General features: G+C 43.7%; 1 protein-coding gene across 1 annotated transcript; it reads right to left on the bottom strand.

Moving 5' to 3' along the window:
* Positions 1–21,833: 21,833 nt before the first annotated feature.
* On the bottom strand, positions 21,834–22,025 carry SMIM43 (small integral membrane protein 43). The gene has a single exon (XM_049770183.1). The coding sequence runs from the start codon at positions 22,023–22,025 to the stop codon at positions 21,834–21,836; it is 192 nt and encodes a 63-aa protein (XP_049626140.1).
* Between the last annotated feature and the right edge of the window lie 1,703 nt (positions 22,026–23,728).

Raw genomic sequence — 23,728 nt, 5'->3', positions numbered from 1 at the left:
TCAGGAGTGACCCCTGGAGAACTATACATAGTGCCAAGGATTGAACCCTGGTAAGCCACATGTAAAGCAAGCACCTTAGCACCTATACTCTCTTCAGCTCTATGAGGAAGGTAAACTTAAACTTACTATTTTGTCTAGGTGTGTGTGTGTGTGTGTGTGTGTGTGTGTGTGTGTGTGTGTGTGTGTAGCAGAATTTTTATTGAGGTCTGGAGAGACAGTACAGTCAGTAAAGTGTTTGTCTTGCCCACAGTCTACCTGGATCCTTGGCATTTCATATGCCATCTCATATGGGCCCCTTGAGCCCATCAGGAGTGATCCCTGAGTGCAGAGTCAGGAGTAAGCCTTGTGAATCACTGGGTGTGTTCTGTTCATTCAGAGGATTTTGTGAAAGAAAATACCTAGATAAAAGAAGTGTGCAAACACTTCTTCTCTGCTCTTCTTACTCATCAACACAGAATTATTGCTAGAGAGGGCAAATGCCACATCCTCAGGTCTGGATGAGCAAAACCCTCATAAACCTAATGAACACAAACAAAACATTTAATCTACTGACCATCAGAGCTCACTCTGTAACAGTTCTTTTTATTGTCTTGTTTTGTTTTGGGGGCCACACTTAGCAATTCTTGAGAGCTTACTACTGGTTCTATGTAGCTAAGCACACAGAGCACACATCTTGTTTTCCCCCTAAACAAAGCATAACAGAACACATTTCCTATTTCACCCTAAACAAAGTACACATCCTATTTTCCCCCAAAAAAACACAGAACTGACACCCTATAAATATCTGACTCCAATAAAAAATAAAGAGTTATTCCTCCTGACGTGGCTTGTGGATGGATTGGAATCTGTAAGTGCTCTACTCAATCAGGATTCGACATCACCACCTTATCTCCAGTTCTGTGCTAAGGGATCACTCTTGGTGAAACTTGGGGACACCATATAGGATACTGGGATTGAACTCAGGTTGACTGCATTATAGCAAGCACCTCACCTACTGTATGATCACTCTGGCCCAGAGTTCACTCTTAAAACACGTAGAATATTGCCTTGCCTCTCTATTCCTCAGCCATGCAGATACTCACTAGTTATATACTCACATATTTGGACTCCATTATGTACAAATTAGGTAAAAAGTTCTTAGTATATGGAACCGGAGAGATAGCATAGAGGTAAGGTGTTTGCCTTGCATGCAGAAGGACGGTGGTTCAAATCGTGGCATCCCATATGGTCCCCCAAGCCTGCCAGGAGCATAAAGCCAGGAGTAACCTCTGAGCACTACTGGGTGTGATTCCCCCCCCCCCCAAAAAAAAAGTTCTTAGTATCAGTAGTTTTTTTTTTTTTTTTTTTTTTTTGGTTTTTGGGTCACACCTGGCATTGCTCAGGGGTTACTCCTGGCTGTCTGCTCAGAAATAGCTCCTGGCAGGCACGGGGGACCATATGGGACACCAGGATTCGAACCAACCACCTTTGGTCCTGGATCAGCTGCTTGCAAGGCAAACGCTGCTGTGCTATCTCTCCGGGCCCATATCAGTAGTTTCTAATGGCTCATTTGGTCATAGAGAATATAGCTGAGATGCTCATAAGCATCTCTGTACATACTGTAGTTCTGAACAAGAAGCTAAAATACTAGGCCAGAATGTAATGGATTTTCATCTTTTCTCCAGGAAAAAAATAAAGAATAAGAGAGGGTGTGAGAAGTGACCACATGAGTGAAGGTGAGTTCAGGATTCCTGAACCTTCAGAAGTACAAGCATTTTGCATGCACAGAGAAGCCAGCTAGAAACTTGCATGTAATGAAAAGTGGTCAAACCCAAAAGTGACCAGATAAAGGGCAGCAGGTATGAAATGAGAATGACAGTATTGAGTAGATTAATGAATATTAGCAGAAAATAGGAAAGTGGACTAAGAACAGTGCTGTTACCCCCCACTTAAAGAAAGCACACACCAGACATGGCTTTTTCCTTTCCTGGTGCAGTGCCTTCGTCCCAAAGAATTATTTGCCAAAAGGCCCGCTCAGAAGTCAATCATTTGACCCTTTGCATGGGTTATTGGTGGTAATTCCAACATGGCTGTAACATTACATTTTCTCTTTATTTGGACACTATAGAAATCCAGCCTCAGCTTTCCTACAGACAAAGAAATGTCAGTACCAAAAACCCGCCAAAAGTTCCCTGCTGGCTAGTTTATTTGTGACTCGTATTTCTAGTAGAACCTGGTGCCAGCAGCTTGTTTTTCTGAGTCTAGCTCTATCATGGTAGACAATTATTTCTGTCCCCACTAAAATCTATTTTCCGGCAACTACATAAACATCATAAATATCTCTGTCTCTCTCCTGGTTTCTTGAAAAACCTGCTTTTTGCTAAACCAAAAACATCTCTAGCTCTTGTTTCACAGCCCTCCAACAGGGGTCTTTCTCACCTATAGGATAGTCGTTTTGATATGTAAATTCTAGGCCTGTTTCCCCATTGTACTGCTCTCCTGCTCTTTGTTCTCCCTGAGGACACCTTGCATACCAGAATTTGTGCTTATAAATGTCATCAGCTGAAAAGTAAATTTGTCTCTCGTCCCTTGGACGAGGGTCGCCATACAATGCATTTTGTGTGGTCTCATTTATTTCATTTTCATATTTCATATTCGTCTGCCTTGTGTACCCGCTTATTCCAGTGGAAATTTATCTGACCCACTAAGGTTTTTGCTTTGGGATGCTAACACTTCTGCAGCACAGTGCCATGTCTGCACATAAAGATCAGAGTCTAGGCTGAAAAATCAAATGTATGCGACATTGTAGCAAAGGGAGGTGAATATGGAATCGGACAAAAGAATAGGTCAAGAATGGGCATACAGTCTGAAGGCAGTGATAACAAGAGAAGCCCTCTAGAGTACAGTAGGGGTTAGCAGCTCCACAAATCCATAGGTGTGAAGCCCAGGGCCACAGAACAGGGCAACAATGGAATCTGAAGGCATTTTACAAGTGCATCTCTCCTTGTCAACAATGGGCTGGCACACAGAGAGCTGAAAGAAATAGGATCCAAGTTTGTGTTTGTCAAAGTGAGTGATAACTCCTCCAAGGTCACTGAAACTGTTCAGGAGGTGCTATAGCAGTGTCTGGTGCTACTGGGCTTCAAAAAGGTAGATTTTCAGAGAGGTCCTGAGTAATTTCTTTGAATTATTGAATCACAAGAATTACAAACTTAACAAATAATTTATGGTTGGATTTCAGGCATACAACATCCCAACACCAATCCCTTCTCCAGTGCCCATTTCCCTTCACCAGTGTCCTCAAACCCCACCCACCATCTGCATCTATGGCAGACACTATTTTCTTTTTCTTTTTTGGACACTTCAGCTTACACTACTGTTACTGATAGGGAATCATACATATCCTCTATGCTTTCTATCAGTGCCTCATAATTTTTTTAAAAGGATGAAAGGCAGGTAAGTTTGGGAACCTCTGATAAATGAGCCATGAAGTCCAGTGTCTATGAAAGCTAGTCAGAGAGGGTTAGAAAAGCCCACCTACCACAGAGTGGAATCACTGAGAGAACGTCAGTGAGAAATAAAATGAGACATAAAAAAAAAGTGGGATTTTGTAAGACTGGTATCTGGCCAGACATTAAGGTAGCCACAGAGGCACAGCTGTCTTGGGGACCACTGTTGCCACCAGCATCCTGTTGATGATTATTTTTGTTTGTTTGTTTTTGTTTTTGGGCCACACCTGGCATTGCTCAGGGGTTACTCCTGGCTGTCTGCTCAGAAATAGCTCCTGGCAGGCATGGGGGACCATATGGGACACCGGGATTCGAACCAACCACCTTTGGTCCTGGATCGGCTGCTTGCAAGGCAAACGCCGCTGTGCTATCTCTCCGGGCCCATCCTGTTGATGTTGATAAATGGATGTATGACCCCTCCTTCCCTGCTGGGTTCTGATAAATCAGGGCAGTATTGGAGGGCCATGTAGGTGGGCAAGGTGGACAGAGACACAGAAGAACAGGGTGAGAACCATGAGTTCAGAAGCAAGCTAATGATTTGGTTTTCAAAAAACTGACTAGGAGAGGAAGGATGGAGAAGCTTGAAATTGCAAAGGAAGCCTGAAAGGCAATCCAAACTTCTATAATTAAAAACATAGTTCGTGAGTATTTGAAATGAAATCATTTCCAGATCCTGAGTCACACTTGGCATGTTGCAGCTGGAGATTACATTCTCGGGAAGTCAGTAACTTCTCTCCCTTTATCTGAAGTCTTCTCCCCAAGCCTTTGGGTTTGTTAAATTTAGAGCCACACCTAGTGGTGCTTGAGATTCATTGCTGACTCTGTGCTCAGGGATCATCCCTGGAAGGTCTTAGGGAACCAACCTGACCTGAATTCAATTCTAGGTCCCACCTAGTATCCCAAGTACCAGTAGGTGTGGCCTGAAGGCTCCTGACACTGCTGAGGTGGCCCAAACATCTCAATACTGTGGGACCTGAACAGCTGATCTGTTACAGCACCCAAAATTTGGTAAACCTCAGGGGAATAAGAAAACAACTCTGGGCCAGAGTGATAATGAAATGAGTTAAAAAGTTTAAAAAATCTGGGGCCGGGTAGGTGGCGCTGAAGGTAAGGTGTCTGCCTTGCAAGCGCTAGCCAAGGAAGGAACGCGGTTCGATCCCCCGGCGTCCCATATGGTCCCCCCAAGCCAGGGGCGATTTCTGAGCACATAGCCAGGAGTAACCCCTGAGCGTCAAACGGGTGTGGCCCAAAAACCAAAAAAAAAAAAAAAAAAAAGTTTAAAAAGTCTCTGCATATGCCCGGAAAGCCCTCAAAAGGTTAAGGTGACCACAATTGAAAATTCACTGAACCTGTTAATGCCGTTGAGGTGGTGCTAGAGGTAAGGTGTCTGCCTTGCAAGTGCTAGGCAAGGAAGGACCATGCTTCGATCCCCCGGCGTCCCATATGGTCCCCCCAAGCCAGGGGCAATTTCTGAGCGCTTAGCCAGGAGTAACCCCTGAGCATCAAACGGGTGTGGCCGGAAAAAAAAAAAAAGAAAATTCACTGAACCTGTACAACCTGTTATTGTATCTGTAATACATGTTCCAAATATTTCCTGAAATGTATAAGTCACTAAACTTTCTGAAATCACAGACATAGCACCTCCTGGACAGTTTCAGTGACCTTGGGGGAGGTATCATTCACTTTGACAAACACTAACTTAGATCCTAGTTCTTTCAGTTCTCTGTGTGCTGTGTTCTGTAAATTTTCCATTGTACTGGAGTGTTATAAAAGAATTGCTGGATTTGTGATCAGGGCTCCCAGCCTCTAGCCCATGATGGCCATGCTGGGTGCCCATGCATGCATGTATGCTTGAACAATAAACCCCTGGCTTTTGCATGAACTTTGAGTCTTGGTGTTGTTGAATGGCTTGCCGGTCCTTTCAATAACACAGTGGGTAGGACATTTGCCTTGCACATGGTTGACCCAGATTCAATCCCCAGAATCCCATATGCTCCTCCATGCCTGCCAGGAATAACTCCTGAGCACCACCAGGTATGACCCCAAAACAAAACAAGAAACAATTCTGGGCCAGAGCAAGAATACAGTGGGAGGGGCACTTGATTTGCATGTGGCTAACCCAGATTCTATCCCCAACACTCAACATGGTTCCCTGAATCCTGCCAGGATCGAGTGTAGAGCCAAGACTAAGCCCTGAGTATAGTCAGGATGTCCCAAACTCCCCACCCAAAAAAAAGGGGGGAGTTAGAGAAAGAATACAGTGGATTTGGGAGTTTTGCATACATGCAGCCAATCTGGGTTTGATCCCTGGAACCATATATGGTCTCCAGAGAACTTCCAGGAGTGATTCCTAAGTGCAGAGCCAGAAACAAGCCCTGGGCACTGCCAGATCTGACTCCTCCCCCCATAGAAAAAAGCACTTTTCTTAATAAATTGCACTGTGATTTTATGGACAATTATAATCACTATAAAGAATAATCTCTATAAAGCCCTATATGTCTTCATGCCCTCCCTAAAAATCAGTACATTGACAGTTCTAAAATATGACTCAAGTGTAGGGCATGTACAAAAAAAGTGAAAGTCCATGAGTTGGTCTCCAGCAATGAATGGCCCCAACTGCCCTGGTAGCCCTCTGAGCACTGTCCCTATAAAAAACTTAGCACCATGATAATCTGGCATAAATTCATGTTCAGTTAGGCTCAATTTTGATTGGATATTCACCTTTTCTTCTTTTTTTTGGGGGGGGGGGCACACCTGGTGATGCTCAGGGGTTACTCCTGACTATGCGCTCAGAAATCACTCCTGAATTGGGGGATCATATGGGATACTGGGTGATCGAACAGTGGTCCATCCTAGGCTAGCGCTGGCAAGGCAGATGCGTTACTGCTCTGTGCCACAGTTCGGCCCCTGGAAATTCGCCTTTTCACCTGTGATTAAAAGCACTGAGAATCACCTCTACATGAATAATACATGGAAATTAAAAACAGAGTAATTATTTGAGAAACAAGATGTTGTTTTTAGATGACATTATCTACAGAGGATCACAAGAAATATGCTTTAGTATCTTCCCCACACATACAGGCTGAGACACCTGCTCCATGGCTGCAAATGGATAAAAGAGATATAACTTGGGGCCGGAGAGATAGCATGGAGGTAAGGCGTTTGCCTTTCATGCAGGAGGTCATCGGTTCGAATCCCGGCGCCCCATATGGTCCCCTGTGCCTGCCAGGAGCAATTTCTGAGCCTGGAGCCAGGAATAACCCCTGAGCACTGCCAGGTGTGACCCAAAAACCAAAAAAAAAAAAAAAAAAAAAAAAAAAAAAAAAAAAAAAAGAGATATAACTTGGGGCCAGAGAAACAGCATGGAGGTAAGGCATTTGCCTTTCATGCAGAAGGTCATCGGTTCGAATCCCAGCATCCCATATAGTCCCCTGAGCCTGCCAGGAGTAATTTCTGAGCATAGAGCCAGGAGTAACCCCTGAGCACTGCCGGGTGTGACCCCCCCCCCCAAAAAAAGAGATATGACTTGCTTGAGAAAATGCTGTGTCCGAAGCACTTCTGAAGCTATTGACCCAACTGTCAGCAGGCCCGATTTCCTTTGCAGTGACAGGCTAGAAGATAAGTCTTCTCTGGTGTTCTTTTACCATGAGTATTTTTGTCTTAATATTCTCTTCTTCTAAGGACATCTATCAGACTGAGACTAGGCCAGAGATACAGTTCAGTGGGTACGTTGCTTGCCTTGCATTTGGTTGACCAAGGTTTGATCTCAAGTATTCCAAATGGTCTCCCAAGCAATTCGAGGGGTGATTATTTAGTGCAGAGACTGGAGTAACCTCTGACCATTGCTGGGTAAGGCCCCAAAATAAAAACAAAAAGTCAGACTGGTTAGGCCCCACTCTGATGACCTTTAACTATGATTATCAATCACAGCCACAATCCTATGCTACTAGGTTAAGCTGTCAGCATATGAATGGGTTATGGGGAGACATAATTCAGAAAATATTCCCATTTCTACATTCCATGACAGCTAAGGAAATGATATTACCTTTTAAATATATAGGTAGAAAACTATATACCAGTAGAAGATTAGGTAAATATAGTGTGTACTTAAAGTACTTGATGAAGTACTATGCATTTAAAATTGCTTCTGAGGGGCTGGAGCAATAGCACAGCAAGTAGGGTATTTACCTTGCACTTGACCGACTCGGGACTGACCAGGGTTCGATTCTCCAGTACCCCACATGGTTCCCTGAGCCTGCCAGGAGCGATTTCTGAGTGCAGAGCCAAAAGTAACTCCTGGGCACCACCAGGTGTTGCCCCAAAACCTAAATAAATGTTTAAAAAACTATTTTAAAAAAATTTGCTTTTAGACTTGGAAAGCCACATACAATTTATAGTTGAGTAAATAAAAATATTTTAATAAGGTCATTAAAGAATTCCCATAAAAAGAAAAAACTATGAGTAGTGCAGTAACTACTATACTTATTGGTCAAACCCTAGAATTCTGATGATCATGAAAGTGAGGAATAGATAAAGGGCAAGGACACCCTTTATTGGATGGGAAAGATGGCTCAGAAGTACATACTTGCGGGGCCGGAGAGATAGCATGGAGGTAGGACATTTGCCTTGCATGCAGAAGATTGGTGGTTCGAATCTGGGCATCCCATATGGTCCCCTGAGCCTGCCAGGAGCGATTTCTGAGCGTAGAGCCAGGAATAATCCCTGAACGCTGCTGGGTGTGACCAAAAAAAAAAAAAAAAAGTACATACTTGCAAAAGCCCAAGAAGCCCAAGGCTACTAGGGCTGCAGGGCTGCAGGCTACAGATCTCAAGGCATCCAGGGCCCTGTGCTGCAAGACATGCAGGGGCTCTCCAGGCCCAACTGCCAGAGAAAAGCTACTGGGTGGGGCCTAGAGCCTACCAGGGATACCAACTTGTAGAGACCGCCAGTGTGTCCAGGTTCAACAGTCATTACAGTGAGGGGGTATCCAAGAGGCATGTCCAATTCCAGATTTGATCCCCAGCATTGCATGGTCCCCCAAGTATCGAGCAAGCCTTGAGCTAAAAGTAACTAACCCCTGACATTGTCAGTATGACACAGTCCCCCACCCCCAAAATACCCATTATCATCATGAATACTCAACATAGACTAGCTTTTCTTGGGCCCCTGTTATATGAAAGGAATGAATTCACTGTGCAGATACACACTACAAAGAAACAAAGCTCAGTATTTGCACAATGTAACCGACCACCTAGAAAAAAAAAAAGATTGAAAAAGTGCTATGATAATAAAAAGTTTTAAAAGAGATCAGGTAAAGCACCAATGTCTTTTTTTGTTTGTTTGTTTTGGGTCACACCTGGCATTGCTCAGGGGTTACTCCTGGCTCTGCGCTCAGAAATCGCTCCTAGCAGACTTGGGGGACCATATGGGATGCCGGGATTCAAACCACCATCCTTCTGTATGCAAAGCAAATGCCCTACCTCCATGCTATCTCTCTGGCCCCAAGCACCAATGTCTTAAACATCAGTGCTTTCTTTTGTGAGCTTGGAGCAACATCATCATGAAAATCATAAAACACATAAGCATAAAGTAATTTAGATATACCCAAGAGTTACTGCAGGAGGGAAACATTGAAACATGATTTGGTTTCAATCAAACCATCCTCTATAAATTTCTAAAAAGTGGCTTCACAACATGTAAGCTTTTAAATGTGAAAAGGGCCCGGAGAGATAGCACAGTGGCATTTGCCTTGCAAGCAGCTGATCCAGGACCAAAGGTGGTTGGTTCGAATCCCAGTGTCCCATATGGTTCCCCGTGCCTGCCAGGAGCTATTTCTGAGCTGACAGCCAGGAGTAACCCCTGAGCACTGCTGGGTGTGGCCCAAAAACAACAACAACAAAAAATGTTGTGAAAATATCAATAACTTAATGACCCTTGAGTAAGGCACTTCAATCTAGGCCAGACTTAGGTTGATAAAGAAGCTGAACCCTAACAACCCATGGAGTTTAGTGCTTTGTTTTGTATCATTTTAGCTTTCTAGTAAAAGTCCTTTTGAAAGTTCTGTTTACCTTCAACTGTTTAACTGAATAAAGGATACTTGATATTGATTAGGAAAGGTAGAGAATTCAGGACAACTTTTGACCAAATGCTGCCTAAGGACTAGACTCAGATGGTTGCAGAGAGCAGGAGTAGAAATAAAGGAAGCATGGGATTAGGGTATGTGCCTCAGGGTTCTTACAGAGTTTAACGGTTTCAATGAAACTTATTCAAGCCTCATTTTGTGTGTTTGATCAGCCTTTAAAATTCAAGTTCATAGCATTACTTTAGTGAATATCAAGACTTTACAGAACCACAGGAATCAGGGAGTGGTAATTTCTTGGAATTGCAGGCCACATGGAGATGTTAGCATGTCTTTACATAGACACAGTAGTCAGACATTTTCTTTACATGGACACAGCAGTCAGACATTTGGCCAAGATGCCAAAGCAGCACAAAGGGGAAACTTCCCACAGGTGGGAGTGAGAGGAGAGAAACTTGTTACCCATATGAGGGAAGTATCAACCATTCCCTTCCAGCATACAGTGATTAGTTGTAAATGGATAACATGCCAAGTAAAGTTGGAAGTATAAGGCTTCTGCTCTAAGAAAGACATTCCAATTCCTGTACTAAATTTTAAAATAATAATAATAATGATAATGATAATGATAATAATAATAATAATAATAATAATAATAATAATAATAATAATTGTCACTGATGCTTCCCTGGTAATTTGGTTCAGGCTGATAGCTCTGGGGCCTTTGCAGAATCAGAGTCAGAGTTTCCTTTCTGACAGAAGCCACAGCAGCCCAATGCCACATCCGACACTCTCAGACAGAAATGACTCAGCTCCACAATTTAACTTTATCAAAATGCCATGCTACTGTAGGATTAATTGGATTGTGGGAATGATCTGATCCCACCGCACGCAGTATACACCTTGTTTCTCATTGGTTGGAAACATCATTGAATGTAGCACCTTGGATTAGTGTTTAGATCATCTGGTCCAACCTCCAGGTGTGGTATCTTCCTCCAGAATAAATACTCAAAATTTTAGGAAAGTATTCTCTTGCATTTCCAGACTTCCAAGGATCTTGCTGCTTCTTAGGAGCAAAGGCGAACGTGTTAGACCTCCTGAATCCGTTTTTCACTCCTTATGTGTGTGGATTATTTCCTAGATCAGCATTTGTTTCCAGACCCATCTCTCTCCAGTGTTTTGGCTTTAGAACCTGAGGATTAATACTATACAATGGTGCTCAAATAGGGACTTAAACCCTGACCCTCAGATTTATTTTTCTGGCCCCTATTTGTGACTTAGAGAACAGTCAAAGGGAAAGGACACAGAAACCAACAAAGAGAAAAATAGATTCATTTAATTTTAAAATTAAGAATTTCTGGGGGGTGGGGGTGGGCTGAGCGATAGCGCAGCAGTAAGACATTTGCCTTGCACGTGACTGACCCAGGATGGGTTCGATCTTTGGCGTCCCATTTGGTCCCTCAAGACAGGAGCGATTTCTGAGCTCATAGCCAGGAGTAACTCTGGTGTCACTGGGTGTGCCCCCCCCCAAAAAAAACAAATAAAAATAATTTATTGGTTCTAGAAAGATAGCACAGCAGTAAGGCGTTTCTCTTACATAAAGCCAACCCAGGATGGACCCAGATTTGATTCCCGGCATCCCATGTGGTCCCCTGAGTCTGCCAGGAGTGATTTCTGAGCACAGAACCAGGAGTAACTCCTGAGCACCACTGGGTGTGGCCCAAAAATAAAAAAGAAATTAAATTAATTAAGAATTTCTCCTTAGCCCAGGGGACTGAGATCCCCCCATGCCAGAGTGGTCTTCAGGGCCATGCCTGGTAAATTGGGCCCTGGGGGGAGGGTGGGGGAGAGAAATTCCTCCACTATGCATCCACAAACTACAGAGGCAGACTGCACCCAGAAGATTCCACATGCCAGTTCTTCTGTTTCTCTTCAGCTGCTATAACTCTTTCCAAATATTCTTTTACTGTGACGATTCTACCCACTTTTTATCTTGTCTTCTCTTTGTGAGCTGTTCAATACGGAATTTTGGTGGAAGAGTCCCTCAGTTTAATGCTTATGATTGAACCATGTCATGGGAATTGTTGGACTTGTTCTTATGGCCCCCATATGCGCCGATAACGCCACATGGCATTGTTCCTTATTTGCATAGGCACATTAAAATGGGAAAATACTATACATACAAATAAGTTCTTGTCTAATAGAGATTGGAACACACAAATCTCATAGTGCAATGGGACCTTACATCCTGAACATTGATATAATGACCTGGCACAGGCCTCAGAAGAATGGGCATCCTCCATTCACCCCTGAACCAGGGAAGCTATCTACGAAACATCCAAGATTTTTTATAACAACACCTGGAAGCAATCCTCTACCAGAGAAGACCCTACCATGGCTCTGACATCAACCTGCTTAAAAGAGACTTCCCGGGGCCGGAGAGATAGCATGGAGGTAAGGCGTTTGCCTTTCATGCAGGAGGTCATCGGTTCAAATCCCGGTGCCCCATATGGTCCCCCGTGCCTGCCAGGAGCAATTTCTGAGTCTGGAGCCAGGAATAACCCCTGAGCACTGCCGGGTGTGACCCACAAAAAAAAAAAAAAAAAAAAAAAGAGGCTTCCCTTAGAACTAAGAAGACTTGACAACAACAACGACCTGCTTACAGAACAGGGTTCTCTGCATTGCCCTTTAATTGTGAGGTGAAACGAGAGGACGCTCTGCACCATCCTGATTGCAATATAGGATATGCAGATTCCAGGATCTTTAATACAGAAACATGATACCAACAACAGAGACTGTGAAAAATAAAAGTGTATTGACACTACAGACAATGACCTGGATTGGACAAACTAGTTTGCCTGGAGCCTAGAGTTGGTCTTATGCAAGGAAACTTCAGGGGTAGGGTCTCCTTGTATTTAGGCCAAGGCTTTTCCTTTCCATGTCCCTCATATTTTGGAGGGCCTATGCAAACAATAATTGCCACTCACATACCGTTTTTACTGTGCTTCTTTGACTCTAATCCTTAAGAAAAACAACTCACTTAAACTTTTGAAGTTAACTTAAACTAATATGCATGTGCATGGAAATGTAAAAATGTACTTTGCCTTCAATGTTTAAGGAGTTACATAAGTTTTATATCTTTAGATTGCTTTGTGTGCTGCTAAGAAATATTATGCATTACAATCTGGGGACTTGAAGGACAAAGTAATTGTACATGGGTTCTGTTTTATTTTTCTTAATGTTCTTTGGCTGAAAGTTCAAAGTTAAGATATCAGCAATGGGACTACTGAGAATTCTGTTTATGGTTGATTGGCCTTCCACTGTAACTTTACCTTGTCCTCTTTCTTTGCATCTTTGTTCTCATAATTAAAAATAAAAAAAAAGGAAAAAAAAAAGAATTTCTCAACGAAGTTTATGTAAAGGAATGTGCAGATTCTAGACTTGTATTACAATGTTCAGTGTAAGAATGTTTAAGAAATTTTGATTTAAGTGTATCTGCAGAAAGGTTCTAATGTTTATGTTCAGAGAAGTCTATGAAAAAGTGTTGTGAGATGTATAAGACAAAAATATGAAAAAAGCTGATTGTTTTAATAATGTTGTATAAATGATGTATACAGTTTAAACTTTGATGCTATTATAACTAACCTTTAGTGTGCCTATGCAAAATAACAACCACTTTTGTAAGTTCTAATTTGAGGTTCCTGCCTCTTGCAAAGAACAACAGAACACAAGTTATGTACCCTCTCAATTTTTTTGAACAAAGAAGGGCAGTTGTTAAGTTACACATTTTTTTTTTTACCAAAAACAAAGATCATCTCTGCTTTCTTTTATCTATTTGTTTAGAACTTGGTTTTACCCAAAACAAAGATTGTCTTATATGTAAACCTGGGAGGGACAGGCTCAGGATAGCTTCCCCACTTGGCGGTGGTCTCTATACTCAATAAAAACATTTCTGGCAGGCAGCTTGGGGGAGATATTAGGTAGAAGACTGCCAGAATGTACGTGTTTCATCCTCAAAAAAAAAAAAAAAGAATTCGGGACTGGAGATATAGTACAGTAGTAGGGTGTTTGCTTTGCATGCACCAAAATAGTATCCCATGCCTGTCAAGAGTAATTTCTGAGCACAGAGCCAGGGAGTAATCCTGAGTGCCACCGGATGTGACCCAAAACAAACAAACAAACAAACAAAAAAGAATTTCTCTTTAAAAGACACTGCTGAAAAAGTGAGTAGGGCATGGGAAGATGGCTGGATAACATACTTTGCTCCCTGACATTACAGGGTTCTTAAAATGCAGCTGGAGTAGCCTATAAGCACCACAAGGTGTGCCCCCCTACTTCCCATAAAAAGGAAAAAGAGAAGAAAATAAGTAGGCCAGCCACAAACTAAAAAAAAAAACTTAATACATATCTGGCAAAGGAATAATTAGAAAGTACCAAGAATTCTTACAACTCAATAATAAAACACAAACAACATAAAACAGAGCATTTGTAGAGAAACACGAAATAAAATAATAATGGTCAAAAAAAATAATGGTCAAGGTAGAAAAACAACCAGAAATAAATCTAATCCTATAACCCTCATATTTAAATCTAAATACAACGGAGAGTCAGATACTTCTTTTAAAAGAAGAACACTGATTGGTATAAAGACACGCATTAAAGAGTTAATATAAAAATAATTATTTTGGAGCCAGATGATAGTATAAGGGCTAAGATGCTTACCTTGTATGAAGTTGACCTTGGTTCAATCCCTGGTATTATAAATGACTGCCTGAGTACCACCAGTGATTGACCACTTCAGCACCAAACCAGAAGCAGCCTCTTAGCACCACGTGAGCCCAAACTGCCCTCCAAATCCTTCTTTTTTGTTGCGCAGGGAGCTTTTGGGCCACACCTGGCTGTTGTCATGGCTTACTCCTGGCTCTGCATTCTGGAATCACTCCTAGAGGGATTGGGAGACCATATGAGATGCCGGAGATGGAACCTGGGCGTGTTACATGGAAGGTAAATGCTCTACCTCTTGTACCATCACTTTGCCTCCCCACCCCCCAAATTATTGTTATCCATCAATCTCATCCTACATTAACTTTAACTATATATGAAAAGTAATCCATATAGAAAAAAACCTGTTACATAAGATTATTTATTCCATAGAATTTTTTTTAAAAAATAAAGTATTTTGAAAGAAATACAAAATGATCACTGAGCAGGGATAATAGTACAAATGTAAGATAACAGAGAGTGCATTGGTCAGCTAAGCAGATAGGCACTTCTGACTTTGCTAGAGCAGCACTGCCCCCCATGAAAGGTGAGAAATGGGCACCACCACTTCATAAAAACCGGTCATAGGCCTACAGCCATCAGACACTGCACATATACAGCATGTCAAGAGAGTCTCGGCTTAAATTCCCAGCAGAACATTTTTCCTTTCCTCTGGGAGACAAATTCAACAGTGGGATGGAGAAGGCTGTGACCACTGCTCATATATTTGGCTCCCAGTTGGTTCTACAAGGCAGAAGATAGAGGAGGTGTTTTGTGTGGTCTGATACAATAGCCAGTAGTCACATGAAAGTAGTTAAAATGAAATGAAAATCTGTGACTTCCTCAGTCACTTGAGCTCCATGTGGCTGGTGGCCACCATCTCAGCGGTGCAAACAAGAAACATTTCTGGATTCACAGGAAGCTCTCTGGGGGTGGGAAGTGTTTCTTCTCCCTGTGCAGAGCTGAGTGGAGGCTGCGATGCAAGCAGCTTGAAGAAGCAACTCTTCTCCAAGGCACTCCCACGCTGGTGGTGGTCACAGGAGGAGAAAGGAAACCTTTCTGACATAGATTGCCTTACCTGGGTCATGAAAACATGTGTGTGGGATCAAATATACAAACCAGGTCCCCCAGAAATATTTCAGGATAATTAGAAGTAAAATTAAATGAAGCAGTAAAGACACATAAAGGAAGGACTCTCTTTATTTCATTTCAAACCTTATAAAGGATTCCGCTTCTGGAGCTTGCAGACACCAGAGCCCCCTTCTGGAAATCCTGGCATGCTGTGAAGGTCAGTCCAGGCCAGTGTTTCCCCCAGAAAACTGAGCATGTCTCTTTCAGAGGAGGGCAGTACTGCAAGAATGTCTGGGTGAAGAAACTACATTGAAACCAGTCCCAAACATTATGTTCCTTGACTGTATTGTCCAGAGCTGAACATAGGAGTCTACTCAAGACTACCTATTTCATGATCTTCGTTCTTGGATTTTTGTTGAAGGTTGCTATGGCTTCATCTATAAAAACTATTTCTTTGGGCAGCCTGGTCGACAGAAGTGATAGTCTGTCAATGAGATGTCAATACAAGTTGCTGAACAGCTCAGAGATCTCTCTAAAAGAACAAGGACATAGGCTGCATGTCCTCTCTCCCCTTGGTTTTCTTCATCTTGCAATGAGCAGAGTAATTTTCTCCAAACCTAGGAGCAAAGTTGAGGGATGTCAATGCCCACCTTGGCTCTGACATTTGTTAGCCACTGAAGTAATGTCAGTTACAGCCAACCCCAGCTGCCCTGTTACAAAAGAAAACAAAGAAACTTCAACTTCGTAAATCTTTGTTTAGTCCAGTAAACCTCTTTGCTTAATCTCTTACTACTCAACTATGGAGATAGAAATTCACCTGACTTTCAGTAGGTAAGCAAGATTTCTATTTAAAAGTTAGAAATGCCTTTCCTAATGGATCTATAAATATTCCATAAACTCTGAGGCCGGAGAGATAGCATGGAGGTAAGGAGTTTGCTTTACATGCAGAAGGTCAGTGGTTCGAATCCCGGCATCCCATATGGTCCCCTGAGCCTGCCAGAAGTAATTTCTGAGCATAGAACCAGGAGTAACCCCTAAGCACTGCCATAAACACAAGTAACTCTGCAAAGCTGGACACACAAAATGGACGTTACATAGAAAAAAATTAACTTTGATCTACCTGGGATTTTAGGGTTCTGTGTGGAGATCTAGAATGGAGTAGGTGATTATGCTCATTAGGCAGAAACAGATACTGTTTTCATAAAGGGAAGAAGAGAAATGTTTTAGCTTAATCTCCTAGAAAGCTTTATTTCTGAGTATCTGCTTTGTTTTGATTACTGTTCTCTTTGCTTGTTTGTTTGTTTGTTTCTGGGCCACACCCAATGACACTCGGGGGTTACTTCTGGCTATGTGCTCAGAAATAGCTCCTGACGTGGGGGACAATATGGGATGCCGGGGGATAGAACCGAGATCCATCCTAGGTTGGCATGAACAAGGCAAATGATCTACTGCTAGTGCCATCACTCCAGCTCCTGATTACTGTTCTATACACAGGTCTTCTCTTCGAATAATCCATATTCCAATAAGGTAAATGTTAACTACTGTGTAATTGATTTAATCAAATCACTACTGGATCTATAATTTTATTTCATGAACTCAAAGTCCTTACTGTACTCAAGATTGACCCTTGGTAGTATTCAGGAGAATATATGTGTTGCCAGGAATGGAAACCAGGGTTGAACACATTTAAGGCATTGTGTTTTGCCACACCCAGCAAATAAAAGGCTTAGGGCTTTAACCTCTTTGCTCAGGGTTCGCTCCTGGGCTGGGGGACCATTTGGAATGCCAGAGATCAAACCCAGATCAGCTGCATGCTAGGAAAGCTCTCTACCTGCTATACTATCGCTATGGCTCTGCAATTCATTATTTAACAGCCAACAGTGATTCCATAATGATCCCAGAGTTTTGATTATGGGTTTAACTTTAATATGCAGTTTTACAGTCACTATGAAATTTGGAAACAGTCTGTAGATACTTTTTCTGTATCATATTAAGACATTAATAATGTTAAGAGGCTATATCATCAAGTATGAGAGAATTAGAAGAGATAAGTATTTCTCACCATCCTAAATAGTTTGACCACTAAGAATATTTAACGTTTGCCATTAAAATGTAACTATTGTTCTTATTTTGAAACTATAGACAAATGTGGAAGCATAGAATGTCAAGCTAAAAATGGGCATCACATAATTTTCACTCACCTAGTTCCAAGTTTCCACCCCTGCAAATGAACCAAAAACAAATCCTGGCACCTTGTCATTCCCAGAAAAGAAGCACACAGCGCACTCTGGATACATTTTGTCTCCTATTCTGTGGACTCATACCAGATGGCATCAGCTGTGCCCTAAAATTAAAGTCCACAGAGGAATTTACTTCAGGAGACATTTTGGATTTGGCAGGTGTGAGTGCAATGTCTTTTTCATTCACCTTACAATGCTGATTTCTCCAAGTAGAATTACAGATTCATTACGCTTTTAAGTTTGGAAATTGGTGGGTTGTAAAGACTTGCCTCATAAGATTAAGAATTTTGTTTGTTTGTTTGTTTTTCATCCACACCTAGCAGTGTTCATGGGTTACTCCTGGCTCAGTACTCAAAAATTACTGCTGGTAGGATCAGGGACCATCTGGAATGCTGGGGATTGAACCCGGATTGGCAGCATTCACACTATGCTATCACTCTGGCCCCAAAGTAAGTATTATTTTAAGCAGCTGAAATGTATCACTAACAATGAAATCAGAACACTGAAAGAAAATACTAAAATGGCATAATGGGGCCAGAGAAATAGCATGGAGGTGAGTTCTTTGCCTTGCATGCAGAAGGTCAGTGGTTCAAATCCCAGTATCCCATATGGTCCCCTGAGCCTGCCAGGAGCGATTTCTGAGCATAGAGCTAGGAATAACCCCTGAGCACTGCTGGGTGTGACCCCCCCCCCAAATAAAATAAAATGGCATGATACATGAATTAGTTCTTACTTCGTCAGAAATTCAGCTCCACTTCTAACATTGCTGGAGTTACTAAATAAACTATTGGGCCTAAATAACATCAAGAAAAAAAAATCTAAGTTACACTTATATGACCAATAGCTATTTGAACTATTCTAACTTGTTTACATTTTAATACATGGCTCATTATTTATACTGCCTTCAAAAACAGACTTTGAGGGCTAAGTAGTATGGCAGGTTGGGCACTTGCCAACATGGTCACCAGCCCACATTCAATCCTTGGCATCCCATATGGTTCCCTGAGCACCACCAGGAATAATTCCTGAGTGTAGAGATAGGAATATGCCCTACGTACCTCCAGTTGTGGTAAACACACACGTGCGCGTGCGGCGCGCACACACACACACACACACACACACACACACACACACGAAAAACAAAAAAACAAAACCCACACAAACAAAAAAACTACCAAAAAATAGACTTGTATCAGGGACAGCATGTGGTTGGTCAGTGAATGGAGGAGGTGACATGAAATCCAGACCTGGGAAATTGGTGGTGGGAATCTTGCACTGGTGAAGGGGGGTGTTCTTTACATGACTGTAATAATACAACTGCAATCATGTTTGTAATCACGGTGTTTAAATAAAGATAATTTAACAATAAAAAAAAAAAAAAGAAATCCAGGCCCAGATCAAGAATGCAGACAGACAGCAAAAATGTGAGTTCAGAAGCAGCTCTAATCTGAGAGGTAAAGTAAAGCGAGTCTTAGAAAATTAACAACTAAATAAATGAATAGAAAAAAGCAGCTTGAACAGGGACATCAAAATTTAAAAAAGAGTTTCTAAGAAAGCAAGGACAAAGCAAGAAACAAACAGCACTGGATTCTCAAAGCAGATATGAGAACCTAATTCCCAGAGGTCAGAGTCAAGTTTCAGGCAGAGACTGGGTAACAGAAAGAAACAGTCACTGTTTTGCCTGGACAAACCAGAAGTTAGTCATTTAAGAATTCTAAACTGCACATGACAAGACAGAGAAGTGCCCTTTCTGTGTAAACTGTGTGGTGGGGCCAGAAGAGGTGATGGTTTCGCACTGGGGTCTCAACTTCTCCAACTGCTGCTTTCTAGAGGAAACTCAGGGTGACAGGGTGCTGCTGGGAAAACAGGACTATCATCACAATGCCAGGAAATCAGAGAGTGTTGAAAAATAATCTCCACTCATTAGTGATGAGGTATGAAGTAATTGTTTTTATCCTTACAAAAAACAACTACTAATTCATTACTCCCAAACTGAGCTTCATGTTCACATTAGTCATATAATCAACCCTTTTACTTAAGGCCAAATCAGTGTCCACCAATAAAGACATCAAGCAATCAAACCACTGTTGTCCAAAGAATGGTTTTGAATTGCTGCAACTGACTCGAATTGGAACTGGGAATTCAAGTCAAGCCTATTGGTCTGATCATGGAAGTTATATAACTTGCCCCATTAAAATTAACCATTACCAACAGGTCTTTTTGGCCAAAGTTAACTTGGAGAAGTGTCTGAATGTTTCAGGTTAAATTTTTTCTCCATAATTATTTACCCAGGAGAAAAACTACCATGAAAAAGTATTACATTTAAATTACATAGTTCTATGTACTTCAATAGAGCAGAATGCAGTAAAGATCACAGACTTCTACGCTGTTTTGCAGACCCTCAGTGTGGCCATGTGGGGTTCACTGTGTGGAACCCACGGGGTGTGCATGGAAATGCCCTTTCTTTTCATCCAATTGCTAGTTTTAGGTCATGGGTCTTGGGCCCTTCAGCCACAAGCAGGTATGGCACAGAGCCTGGGTGGTCTGATAAGACAGCCTCCAGCTGTGCCTGCTGCCCTGTGAGGTCTCAGCACAGCACTGCACAGGACCATGAATATCTACAAAAGAGGATTTAAGAAGTGAGTCACGAGTTTGGGTGCTAGGAGAGGTCCCCCTGAGCCTTGGGCAGACATACTGCTCCACTCACACCTCAGAACTCACTGGCCATATCCCAAACCCCAGAGATATGTCCTAAAGTTTCTTGTCGCCCCACTCTGGCCCCAATTGGCCTATAACTAGAAGCAGAGTTAAGATGGGAATAATCTCCATAAAAAATAAAGTCACAGGTTAAAAGAAATAATAAAACCGTGAGGCCAGAGAGATAGCATGGAGGTAAGGCGCTTGCCTTGCATGCAGAAGGACAGTGATTCGAATCCCAGCATCCCATATGGTCCCCTGAGCCTGCTGGGGGCGATTTCTGAGCATAGAGCCAGGAGTAACCCCTGAGCGCTGCCAGGTGTGACCCCCCAAACAAACAATAAAGAAATAATAAAATCGTGCAATTAGCAACTATGTAGATGAATCTGGAGAGCATCATGCTTGAGTGAAGTTAGCCAGAAGGTGAGGGACAGACACATAATGATCTTGTGCAGGATAGAAAAAGGCAGAGCAAATGTCCAAAAGTGACAGAAACTGAGAACTGGTTAGATTTGGAAAAGGATGAAGGAACACTAGGGCAGCGGTGAAGGGGATTGGACACTCTCGGAGGATGTGGTTCTGGAATGTTTTATGCAAGAAACCGGCAAAAACAGTATCGTAATCTGTCTAATATACACAAACACACTGCCATGGCCAGGCCATCCCCAGCACAGTGGCATCTCTAGGGGTGAGCACAATGATTTGCTGTTGTTGTTGTTGTTGTTGTTGTTGTTGTTGTTTGGATTGTTTTGGGGGTGCTCAGAGGTTACTCCTAACTCTTCACTCAGAAAACACTCCAGGCAGGGTGGGGAACCATATATGATGCTAAGGATGAAACCCAAGTAGGCCGCATGCAAGGCAAGTGCTATACCTGCTGACCCGTTGTGTTTCTCTCTCCAACCCCAAGCACAACAATTTTTTCAAATAGAAAAACAGGGAATGAAGAAACAAGACAAGGTATTTTTCTTGCATGCGGACCAAGGTTAGATCCCGGCGTTACTAGGAAAGATCCGCAGCATAGTCCAAAGTAAGGAGTAGCTCCTAGAAGTGCGGGTGTGATCCAACTCTCGCCCAGGGACAAATTTTAAAACAAACAAATAAAATGTCCAATGACTCGACTTCCCGCGTTTGGACCGCCATTCACAGACCAAAGCGGTCCCATACTTAAGTCTGGCATGTTTCAGAATCGCTGACTGCTTCCTGCCTCTCTAAGAATCTAGACTTTGGCTCTGGTTGACACGCGATCTTGCTATAAGTGACTCCGCTGCAAGTGCCCAAAGGCTCCATTCTCTGGAGCTCAGCACCAAGCAGACTGGCCGCGCCCCCCGGCCCGCCGGTTCTGCACCTGGCCTCGCCCCACCTCTGCTCCCCGTCTCCCCTGGCCTCTCTTCAACAACCCCCCTACCAACCGCTGGCACCACTCCCCGCACCCCGCACCTCGCCGCGCCTCACCCGCCCGCCTGCAGACGGGCCTCCCGCCGCTTCCCGCGCGCCCGCGGCTCACACCGCCTGCTCCCGGGAGAAGCCCCAGGGCTCCCGGTGCAGCGAGGGGCGCCCGGGCTGCAGGGCCCCGGCCGTGCCGGCCACGGAGTTCGTCAGCTGCTTGATGACCACGAAGAGCAGGAGGAAGAGGAGGAAGAGCAGGAAGAAGAAGAGCGCCAGGTAGAGCAGCAGGTTGAATTCCCACTCCATGCCGGGCGCACCTCTGACCTGCCGGCTTGCAGCGCCCGCAGCCCGACGTGTGGCCGTGGGCTCCACCGAGGGTCGCTGCTCACACCCAAGGGCAGGCAGGCTCCCGGGCTCCTCCACTCGCAGCCGGCGCCGCGTCCCGAACTCTCTGCACCCTGTCCGGCGCGCGCGCTTGCTGAGGACCGCGCAGAGGACAGGCGCTGGTGGCCAGGTCGGGCTCTGTGTGCCTCCGGGGGCTGTCGGGGCTGCCGTTGGGCGGAAGGTCTTCAGCTCTCCATCCCCAATTCCAGTGAGGCCCTCCCGCCCTACAGATTTCACCCCTTCATCCTGCGTTTCCTGGGGCTGGGATGCGAGGTCCAGAGACTCGAAGGATGAAAGGCGACTGCCAAGGGGGAGAATGTGGGCTTTGCAGAGCCTGGAGATGACGTGGCTGAGCCCGTGGGCTCAGTCCCTGCTGCCGTGGGGACGAGGGAGGAAGCCTGCACTTCCCTGGGGCCAGCCGGCCGCTTACAGAAGACGTAAAAAGAACAGCTAAAGGGCAGTCCAGACTGCCTGTTTTTTGTTGTTGTTGTTGTTGTTGTTGTTGTTGTGTTGTTTGTTTGCGGGGTCACACTCAGCAGTGCTCCTGGGCTACTGCCGGCACCGTCCTCAGGGAACCACACTCAGTGCTGGGGACTGAACCAGGGTCAGTAGCACGCAGAACGTTAGTGTCTTACCCGCTGTTCTCTCCAGTTCCAAGCTACAGAAGTTTGAGAAGGCTTCTTACTTGGAATGTTCAAATGCATTTCTTTGATGAAAAGGCAAGACTAAAATAATAGACCTAATCTAGGTAAAAGGCTTCTTAGTGGACAACACCTCTTGGCATCCGAAAGCCCATCTCTTGCACTTTGCGGGGGAAGAAACACAGTATTTGTGTAATAAATTCCCCACAGATGGAGAAGTGAAGGGAGGCTGGGCATCGTAGCACCCCCGCCCCCCACTTCACACACAAGCTTGCTCACCACCAGTAAGTCTATTCCTCAGGACCCTCCTGACACTTAGAAGAGCTGAGTGTTGGGGCTGGGGGGATGGTACAGTGGAAAAGGTACTTACTTGCCTTGCATGAGGCTGACCCGGATTTGATCCCCAGCACCTCATATGGTCCCCAAGTCCACTAGGAGCCACTCCAACACAGAGCCTGGAGTAAGCCCTGAACACCATTGGGTGTGGCCCACAATGCAGGGGGGAAAAAATCCAAAACCTGTGTTGGGTGCTGTGGCAAGTTCTGCCCAGGAGCATCTCCAAGGGGCGCAGCTCACATCAGTCTGCTAGGCCCTTTCTGCCAGTTCTGCCTTCTGTTAGGGATTCTTATCATTACCATAGCAATCTTTTTCTAAAAGTACTTCTCAGAAGTGAATAGTAGCTATAAACACTATCAAAACAAACAAACAAATCGGGATGTGTTAAAACTAAAAAACCCCAAACAAACAAACAATCCCCCTCCCCCCTCCCCATGTGAAGGCAGGAAAGATTGCTCAAAGGACTGAGCACTTGCCTGGAAATGTGTCTTCCTTTATATGTTTTGGTTTTGAGGCCACATCCAGCCATGCTCAGTGGCTACTCTGGGCTCTGGCTCAGGGATTGCCCTGAGCAGGACTTGGGATCAAACCCAGGCCTTCTTCATGGAAAGCAAGTATTCAGCATCTTGAGCTATCTCTGTAGACCCT

The sequence above is a fragment of the Suncus etruscus genome, chromosome 3 (assembly GCF_024139225.1).
Source record: "Suncus etruscus isolate mSunEtr1 chromosome 3, mSunEtr1.pri.cur, whole genome shotgun sequence".
Taxonomy (NCBI): Eukaryota; Metazoa; Chordata; class Mammalia; order Eulipotyphla; family Soricidae; genus Suncus; species Suncus etruscus.
This window is presented reverse-complemented; position numbering and strand designations above follow the sequence as displayed.

Coding starts and splice junctions, on each gene's coding strand:
- SMIM43 (XM_049770183.1), bottom strand. CDS start 22,025: ATGGAGTGGGAATTCAACCTGCTGCTCTACCTGGCGCTCTTCTTCTTC.